The sequence below is a fragment of the Sinocyclocheilus grahami genome, unplaced genomic scaffold (assembly GCF_001515645.1).
Source record: "Sinocyclocheilus grahami isolate Dianchi unplaced genomic scaffold, SAMN03320097.WGS_v1.1 scaffold992.1, whole genome shotgun sequence".
Lineage (NCBI taxonomy): Eukaryota > Metazoa > Chordata > Actinopteri > Cypriniformes > Cyprinidae > Sinocyclocheilus > Sinocyclocheilus grahami.
The window spans coordinates 38,152-48,924 of NW_015506171.1; the positions used below are offsets into that span (position 1 = coordinate 38,152).

General features: G+C 35.0%; 1 protein-coding gene across 3 annotated transcripts in view; it reads right to left on the reverse strand.

The window, feature by feature from the left end:
• Positions 1-10,773, reverse strand: part of LOC107565285 (pleckstrin homology-like domain family B member 3) — a 21,957-nt gene that overhangs the window by 8,409 nt on the left and 2,775 nt on the right. For 2 of the 3 annotated variants that reach the window (XM_016250506.1, XM_016250505.1), the window contains exons 4-8: positions 10,063-10,191; positions 8,709-8,876; positions 7,162-7,272; positions 2,152-2,253; positions 2,000-2,081 (exon numbers count right to left, since the gene is read on the reverse strand). In XM_016250506.1, the coding sequence (XP_016105992.1) occupies positions 2,000-2,081; positions 2,152-2,253; positions 7,162-7,272; positions 8,709-8,876; positions 10,063-10,191 (592 nt within the window). The remainder of the gene's footprint in view (positions 1-1,999; positions 2,082-2,151; positions 2,254-7,161; positions 7,273-8,708; positions 8,877-10,062; positions 10,192-10,773) is intronic. The other variant, XM_016250507.1, reaches the window with a different exon arrangement.

Here is a 10,773-nt window from a genome sequence, read left to right on the forward strand (position 1 = left end):
GCACACAAATCGGGGCCGCCCCGATCATATCAAACATGTTTGATATTTAGGATTGAAATCGGGATGATGACGGCTATATGATTACGTCAGTACTTTCACAATAGCCAATGCGCAACCGCAAAACAGCTGCTGTACGGCTCCATTGGATAGTAACACGACTGTCTGTATAATGTGTCGAAAACGTATCACAACCGTAAGGAGAAAGAGAAGCGCTGGAGTGAAATCGCCTCAGTTTTGAACGTGTACGGGGGTGGCAGGGGGAGTCACGAGCAGGGGGTCTGGGGGCTTTACTCAAGTTAAAACACTTTCATCATCCTCATGAATGTATGCTGGTTTACCTAATGACTGCGACACACACCAGTTTTTGTTCTGTGCTGATCACAATCGAATCCTTTCATTATAATACAGTGTATAGACGACGATGTTAATAATATATGAATTGCACAGTGTGAGATTCATTGGTCATAACAGAACTTTGTGAGATCACGATGAACTAAGAGTGACAGTTTTTAGTGGTTAAAAAAGGAGCGCTCTTTGCGAGCTTTCTAGGCAATAATTCATTTAAAATGTAAAGTTTCGGGAATGACATCCGCATATTTATTCTGGATTCGCTCTTGAAGTAGTAGTGATTGACATAGTGATAACCATAGCAATAGATGGGACAAAATATGTAATCTGCAAAGATTCTCCTTATGTGTGTGCTGCAACCAGATTTCATAATCGGTTAGGATTTTAAAACTCCTGTAGTGTGAGCACGGCTTAAGGGAGCACTGAGGACTTATAAGCAAAACCCAAACAAAGAGAACTAATGAGAAGATTAATACAACACAGGTGATCTGAATAAATGATGATTAACTAAATGAGAACAGGAACTGAACCAAATAAGGGCAGACAGGAACTAAACAGAAACACACACATGTGACAACATGGGTGTCTTGACCTGTATGCAACACACACACACACACACACACACACTGTTTACTTTGGCAACTGCAGCATTTCAATAGAAATTCTCTATAACATTTTTCCCATCCTCCTTCCCAGCATCAAGTGCAATAAAATGAATTCCCATAATTCAATCATTACCTCATAAGATTCTTACTGACTCTCTTGCTGCACAACGAATGTGTGTAATTCGAACCATTACACCCATAATATACATACATACATATATATATATTTTCCCCTCATCACCTGTATGACTTTCGTTCTTCTGCTAAACACAAAAGGAGATATTCTGAAGAATGTTGGTGACCATAATTTTTGACCACATAATGGAAGTCAATGGAAACCGAAACAATCTTTTTTTTGTGCAAATGATGACAGAATTTAAATTTTTGAATGAACTATCATATATATTTAAAAATTGTTACATTTTGAAAAAAAAAAAAAAGTCTATTTTAGGAAAGAAATCTGAATCAATCAAATTGTATTTAAATTAATACTGTAAAATAAACCTTAACTGAAATCAAATAAAACAAACAAAAAATCTTAAACATTTATTTTATTTCATTAAAATAAAAAAATGTAATGTAAAAATAAATAAGTAACAATTAAATAAAAAAGATACACAATAAAAATGACAAAAAACAACAACAACATTACTAAAACGAACTAAAAAGAAAACGAAAATAAAAATCTAAAAATAAAAACGACAACATTATCTCAGTGAAACTGAATTAACACTGTTTGACAGAGTTCTCCAGATTGTCTTTGATTGATTTCCCATTGAGATAAATGACTGAGGAGTATAAGCGGAATAAAAGCGATGGCAGCGGCTCCACTGGCTTTTCCAGTGTGTTCCAGTAACACAGACACGCCTCGATCCCGAGCAAAACACTGACCAATCACAGCTAACGAGCCACGTTTGGCTGCTGCTTGTTTTGCATGTCGTAGTCTTGCACAATTGTGCTGCTGTCTGACCTACTTACAGACTTACTGACGCCTGTTAAAGCGCATTTTAGCAGGTGTTTGTGTGAGTGCTCAGTGGTTTGCTCACCTTGTGCAGAGAGCGGTCTGTCTGTGTTCTTCCTGTGAGAGCTGCGTCTGCGGGGCAAACTGGACGAGTCCTTCAGTGATTCCTGTATGATATTGAACACAGTCAGTGCGCTGAAACTCAGTCAAACCCTCGCATGCACGCTCACACTGTACCTGTGCTGCTCTGTGAATGGTTAGAGGACTGAGTGACATCACGCAGGGGGAGGAGCCAGTGATGTTGGACCAATCAGTGAGCGGCTTCTTCTCTTTCAAAACCTACAAAGGCAAATGTCCTTGATGTTTAGTGAGTGACACATCCTGAGCAATGATATTAGCTAAATACACAGCTAAAAATACTGCAATATTAAAAACTATTATGATAATACATAACCAAAACATAAATCATCAAAATAAACCTCTAAACTACAGATATACAAGGAGGCTCTGTTCCAAAAGCTAGTGCACTGCCATGCTGTCTACATAGGCAACCAACAAACTGTTACTGTTGTAAATGTGATGAGCATAAAAATACATAACACACACAAATACAGGGTAAAAATCATACAAACAAAACAAAAATGAATAAATGTTTACAAAACCTAATAAAAATACAAATAAATCATTACATGACTTAAAAAGATTGGCTAAAACGCAACAAAATTGCAAAAACTAAAATTTCAATGGGAAATAAAATAAAAACTAACGTAAAATATTAATAAATACTAACATAGTATAGTAACGATACTAGAATAGCACCTTGTTAAAGGCGTTATTATCATTAACCAAAACTAAAAATACTAAAAAACATTTACGTTAATTTAAATAACATACACACACACACAAAAAACACATACACACACTCACTCACTCACACACACACACTCACTCACACACTCACTCTCACACACACACACTCACTCTCACACACTCACTCACTCACTCTCACACACACTCACTCTCACACACTCACTCACTCACTCTCACACACACTCACTCTCACACACTCACTCACTCACTCTCACACACACTCACTCTCACACACTCACTCACTCACTCTCACACACACTCACTCTCACACACTCACTCACTCACTCTCACACACACTCACTCTCACACACTCACTCACTCACTCTCACACACACTCACTCTCACACACTCACTCACTCACTCTCACACACACTCACTCTCACACACTCACTCACTCACTCTCACACACACTCACTCTCACACACTCACTCACTCACTCTCACACACACTCACTCTCACACACTCACTCACTCACTCTCACACACACTCACTCTCACACACTCACTCACTCACTCTCACACACACTCACTCTCACACACTCACTCACTCACTCTCACACACACTCACTCTCACACACTCACTCACTCACTCTCACACACACTCACTCTCACACACTCACTCACTCACTCTCACACACACTCACTCTCACACACTCACTCACTCACTCTCACACACACTCACTCTCACACACTCACTCACTCACTCTCACACACACTCACTCTCACACACTCACTCACTCACTCTCACACACACTCACTCTCACACACTCACTCACTCACTCTCACACACACTCACTCTCACACACTCACTCACTCACTCTCACACACACTCACTCTCACACACTCACTCACTCACTCTCACACACACTCACTCTCACACACTCACTCACTCACTCTCACACACACTCACTCTCACACACTCACTCACTCACTCTCACACACACTCACTCTCACACACTCACTCACTCACTCTCACACACACTCACTCTCACACACTCACTCACTCACTCTCACACACACTCACTCTCACACACTCACTCACTCACTCTCACACACACTCACTCTCACACACTCACTCACTCACTCTCACACACACACACACTCACTCTCACACACTCACTCACTCACATACACACACTCACTCACACTAACTCACTCACACACACACACTCATTCACTCACTCACACACAACTTTAGTGTCACTATGAGCACTAGTACTAGTGATCTCTGACAGAACAGCACTAGTAAGAATAGTTGAGCAGGTCTGCAGCTGTGTGAACATGACGGAGTTAAACGTCCCTCCTCTCTCTGACTCACACACACATGATCGTCTACGAGGAACACACACTGTCTTTATCTGCTACAGACACTAAATCAGCCCTAATTCAGTTCAACACCGTTAGCAGCTGCTGTGCTCTCAACCGCGTCTGTCTCCAGTGAAAATCCCTGCACACGTTCGTTCCCTGCGTCCATAGTGTGTACCTTCCCCTAGCCACGGGGACTTGGGGCAAAAATGCCATTAAATTGGAGAAAAATGCCCCTGCACAAACAAATTAAATCTATTACGTCTGTTGCTAACAAAGTGAATATGAATAGACAGTGTCGATTGCGGCATTAAATTAAGATCTGCTCATGTTGCACCGTATTTCATTTTAGGCATTTCTACAGCGTTGCACATTTTAACCAGTCACACACAATTCTGTTGAGCTTAGGAATGCAATGGCCAATCAGAAGCGTTCAGATGAGTCATCGTTCAAACTAATCAGTTTTATTGAGTGTGCACGCATTCGCTGACTGAATTCTGGACTCTTGCGAATTCTCTCATCATAAACAACAAAGCGCAGATGTACGTACAATGTAAGTAAGAGATTCATTTAACAGTGTATACAGCTTCAGCGATTATAACGATAGTTTTGTTTTTTTGAGAGTGCTTAAACTCGCGATAGATCAATGTTAGTGAAAATGTCACTTTCTATATAACTAATCAGTTTTATTGAGTGTGCACGCATTCGCTGACTGAATTCTGGACTCTTGCGAATTCTCTCATCATAAACAACAAAGCGCAGATGTACGTACAATGTAAGTAAGAGATTCATTTAACAGTGTATACAGCTTCAGCGATTATAACGATAGTTTTGTTTTTTTGAGAGTGCTTAAACTCGCGATAGATCAATGTTAGTGAAATATATAATTTATTCGCTGTTTGAATAACTGTGGAAAGGAAACGTTACATAATTATCAATTTCTAACGTTTTTATTAAATTGTAATCACGTTAAATACAAATTCAGTCCCATTAAAAAATGTTTTAGCCTACATGACACCCATGTCTGGTTCTAGCTTATAAAGACGGGTTTATGATGTTTAATACAATTGGCTGCTTTTAGCCTTACCCTGGAGTCGGTTCACCCTCCGCCTCTATCCTGAGCATGAGTGTGATTTAACAGAGCAGAAACACACACTCTCACCGCTCGTGTGTAGAGTTTTCTCAGGGTATCTGCTGTTGTTCTGCTCCGGCGCTTCTCTGAGAGCCAGTCTCTCTCGCTCTCTCTCTCCTTCTCTTCCTTATTTCATCACTAATTCTTTCCTGCACTCGAGTGTATCTCTAATCACTGTAACAGAACGCTGATAAAAGCCTCCAGCACTAAAGCAACGCTTGCCGTGCTTTAAAAACACAGCTCAATATATAACACATCTAGAATGGAAAAGAACACAATCTACTCCACTTTACTGCAACGCTGCAATTCTTTTGCATTCTTTGACTTCAGCTAAGAAGTCATCAGTCTGCTGTCAGTCACATGTTTTCACATTTGCAGGTCAGAGTTCACCAAACTTAAGAGTCAAAACACAGTGAAATTAGCATGGGCTTGCGTTTTATATTATTTATTATTATTTATTTATATTTTGCTATATATTTTAGCATTTTCAGTTTTTATTATTTATTTATATTTTGCATTATTTTGTTATATATTTTAGCATTTCCAGTGTTTATTATTTATTTATATTTTGCATTATTTTGTTATATATTTTAGTATTTTCAGTTTTGAAAATTTTAGTTAAAGTTCTAGTAATTTTCTTAGTTTTTAACGTCTATTTAATTTTTATACATTTTTATTTCCATTTTAGAGTTTTTAGCACTTCAACTTGAACTAAATGAAAATTAGAACTAACTGAAATAAAATAAGTTTAAGTTGTTATATTCTATTAAATTTCTGTTTCATTTCAATTTACATAAATGTTGTTTAGTATTTTTAGCTTTAGTTAATGATAATAACACTGGCTTAGGAGAAGTGTGATCTAATTATCATTACTATACTATCTTAGTATTTATTAATCATTTTTATTTTTGTCTTTCTATTCAAATTTTTAGTTGAAGTTTTAGTAATTTTGTTGTGTGTTTTAGTCATTAATTGTATTGCTTTTATTTCTGTTTTAGTTGTAGTAATTTTAGTACTTCAACTTAAACTAAATACAAATTGGAAAATTTACATAACTAAAATAAAGTTTAAGTTTTGTAATATTCTGTTTATTTCTGTTAACGTTCAATTTATTGCAATTAATGCAAATGTTTTATTTTAGTATTTTTAGTTTTAGTTAGGATAACAACACTGGCTCAGGACAGTGTTATTTTAGTATCGTTACTATACTGTTTTAGTATTACTAATATTTTGCATTAGCTTTCATTTTAATATATATATATATTTATTCTATTGTAATTTTAGTTAAAGCTTTAGTAAATTTGTTTGTCTTAGTACTTATAAATATTTTGCATTAGTTTTAATTTTAATATATATATATATACATTCTATTGTAATTTTAGTTTAAGTTTTAGTAAATTTGTTTGTTTTAGTATTTTAGTACTTATTAATATTTTGCATTAGTTTTAATTTTAATATATTTTAATTTTAGTTAAAGTTTTAGTAAATTTATTTGTTTTAGTACTTATTAATATTTTGCATTAGCTTTCATTTTAATATATTTTAATTTTAAAGTTTTAGTACATTTGTTTGTTTTAGTACTTACTAATATTTTGCATTAGTTTTCATTTTTAGATTTTTTTTTCCATTTTAATTTGTTCAAGTTTGTTTTGTCAATTCAGTTTTTATTTTGTAATTTTCGTACTTTAGTAGAAAATGTATCTTTGCAACTAACTGATTTTTTATATTTTATAATCTTATATCTGTAAATTTAAGTTTTTTGTATTTTTAGTTCTATTTAACACTGGTTGAGGTGTTCAGACGCACCATAAAACAGGTGAATAAATCCCACAGACGCACACTGAAGGAGGAACACGAGCCTCATCTACAGAAGATGATGGACTGTTTCCACGCTTTCAGACGATGTAAACATCGAACAGAAGCAGCGTGAAGACGTCTTACCCTCTGAGACTTGTGCAGCAGCTCCTTTCTCTCCTGTCTGAGGGAACTCAACGCTTTATCCTTTTCTTTTTCCATTTCCTTCAGCTGCTTCTCCAGCTGCTGGACTCGTTCCTGCGAGACAAGATCGGTCAAACGCACACATTGAGCGGTGGTCTTCGGTCTGGTCTGGTTTGCGTGGCACTGAAGGTATAACGCGCTCAGAGAGACTCAGGGTCAGAGATCTGTCATCCGCAGCAGCTGAGCCAATGAGATGCGCACACAATGTGACTAAACTACATTACACTCAATCTGCACTACACACTACATACAGCTGACGATAATGTAACACGGACAACCTGCTGCTAGTTTATTTTCACTTTTAATTAAGAAATAAAATAAGATTTTATGTATTAATATAAAAAATGTTAATTAAAAAAATTAATACTGTTTAATTAAGTTTAAAAAAGTGATAGTTAAGACCTCATATTGTTACAAAATATTTATATTTCAAATAAATGCTGTTCTTTTAAACTTTCTGTTCATCTGTGAATCCTGAAAAATAAAATGTATCACGGTTTCCACAAAAATATTGTGCAGCATGACTGTTTTCAACATTGATAATAATCAGAAATGTTTCTTGAGCAGCAGATCAGCATATTATACTGATTTCTGAAGATCATGTGACACTGAAGACTGGAGGAATGATGCTGAAAATACAGCTGCGCATCACAGAAATACATTACAGTTTAACAGATACTCACATAGAAAACAGCTGTTTTAAATTGTAATAATATTTCACAATTTTTACTGTATTTTTGATTAAATAAATGCAGCCTTGTTGAGCAGAAGAGACTTAATGTATGTGTGCATATATATATATAAACACACACACACACAAAATAAAAAACATATAAATACAAGCAGAAATATATTATATTTTTCAGAAATATTAATATATTTCTGCTTGTTTATATATATATTTTATTTTATGTATGTGTGTATGTATGTTTTATTTATAATTATGTTGTATATTATTTAAATATTATATATATATATGTATATGCACACAAACAATATTATATTTAATATGTATAATATTACAATATTAAATGTAATATATATCAAATAAATGTGACCCTGGCTGTGAAAACCCAGCTAAAGTCAGTTTTTGTGATTTACTTTTTTTAATAAATATAAAAATCCTTATCTTTATCCACAAGGTAAAGAACATTCTGTGACATAATGAGAGTCAGCCAATGAGAGTGACCCATTTGGAAAATAATGATGTGTAATGAAGACTCACTAAATTCCATTTAGTAGAAAGTCAGAATTTTCAAGATTCTGCAACAAACTGACACTTGAAGTCAGACTTACAGTATAATTTCACGACTGCGATTTGGACAGATGTGTGTGTATAAAGTAGAGTGATGTGCTCATTTACTAATAAACAGACTTTTAAGCAAATAAAGTGAAGTCAGTTCAACAAATCCTACTAGACAGGCGTGTAAAACATGTAAATGATCTTGTCTGTAGTTAAACTGGACTGTTTGTTCAGTGTTTCCTCTCACCTGAGAAGCGTTGCGTGTGTGCTGTACTCTGGTTATCTCTCTTCCGATGATCGTTTCTCTTTCTCCGTCCTCTCCGTCTCGCTCGTCTTCCACTCCGCTCTCCAGCTCCAGAATGTGGAACTCCATGTCTTCAAATGCTCGCACTTTGACCTCCAGCGCATCCTTCTCCTGGAAACCAAACAGATTATTACATTAGTTTTCATTATTACATTTGTTTCACTGTTCACGACAGTGCAAGCAGCACTGATCTGTCCATAGAGATTTTCATGCTTTTATTTCAGCAAAATAAAACATAAAAAATGTAAATAAATTTGAAAGGCAGATTTAAAAACATAATTATTATTATTAAAAATGTAAATACATTTCTATGTATACACAGAAAAGTTTGGGGTTGGGAATATTTGTTACATACAGTAAAAACAGTAATATTATTAACATTTAAAATAGTTGTTTTCTGTGTGAATATGTGTTAAACTGTAATGTATTTCTGTGATGCGCAGCTGTATTTTCAGCATCATTCCTCCAGTCTTCAGTGTCACATGATCTTCAGAAATCAGTATAATATGCTGCTCGAGAAACATTTCTGATTATTATTATTATCATCATCAATATTTAAAACAGTTGGGTAGATTTTTTCAGGATTTTTTGATGAATACAAAGATCCAAAGATCAACATTTATCTGAAATAAAAAGCTTTTGTAACATTTTCCACTATAGTAAACTAGAGTGAGTATAATTTATTATTAGTTTTTTATAAATACTTTTATTTAGCAAGGATGCTTTAAATTGATCAAAAGTGATGATAAAGACATTTATAATGTAAAAAAAAGATTTCTATTTCAGATAAATGCTGTTCTTCTGAACTTTCTATTTATCAAAGAAACCTGAAAAAATCCACTCAGCTGTTTTCAACATAATAATAATAAGTGTTTTTTTTAGCAGCGAATCAGAATATTAGAGTGATTTCTGATGGATCGTGTGACTGGAGTAATGATGCTAAAGCTCTGCTTTGAAATCACAGGAATAAATTATATTTTAAAATTAGAAATAGAAAGTAGTTATTTTAAATAGTAAAAATATTTCACAATATTACTGCTTTTGCTGTGCTCTGGATCAAATAAATGCAGGCTTGGTGAGCAGAACAGACTTCTTTAAATTTAAATAACATTAAAAATCTTACTGTTCAAAAATTTGACTGGGAGTGTATATATGAGTGTATATGAGACTGATAACTTCAAAACTACACTCCTCTCATCTGTCACTGGTCGATATGACAGGCCACTCAATGTTTCAGACGAAATGAATCACCTAATGACTGCCTCATTAAACTGTGAACAGCAGTGTTTGTGTTCACCTGTTGCAGCTGAAGCAGCATCTGCTCTCGCTGGTCTTCTGGCTGCGAGGGAATCTGTTTCTCCATCTCCTCACACCTCTTCTTCACCTCCTCCACCTTCAGACGCTGCTCCTCCAGCTGCACTCGCTCCTGAAGGACAGCATGTCTTCAGCTCAAACACTAATCATTAGGGATGCACGATATTGGATTGTCCCGGTATATGCCGATATTTTGCCGATACCGATATATTTCCTTTTGCTTGGAAACGACACCAAGTCTCTCCTGTGTGGCAATTATAAGCAAATTAGTTTTAATTTTGATTAGTTTTTAACAAGAGCTTATTTGTCAGAATTAAATAAACAAAGAAGTTCTTTTAAATAAACTATATATCAATCGCTGCATTTTTCCCCCCCAGAAAGATGCAGTAGTAACCTTAACATTTTATTTTAAGATTTAACATTTGTAGATGTTCTAAAGCAAAGTTGGACTGGAGTTGTAAAAATTCTGAAAATCTTTTAGAGCTCATAATTTGTTTAAAAATATAACATATTACACATTAATGAATAAATCAGTATTCGTGACCCTGCAGCACAGAAGCAGTGTTAAGTCGCTGGGGTATATTTGTAGCAATAGCCAACAATACATTGTATGGGTCACAATTATACATTTCTCTTTTATGCCAAAAATCATTAGGATATTAAGTAAAGATCATGTTCCATGAAGATATTTTGT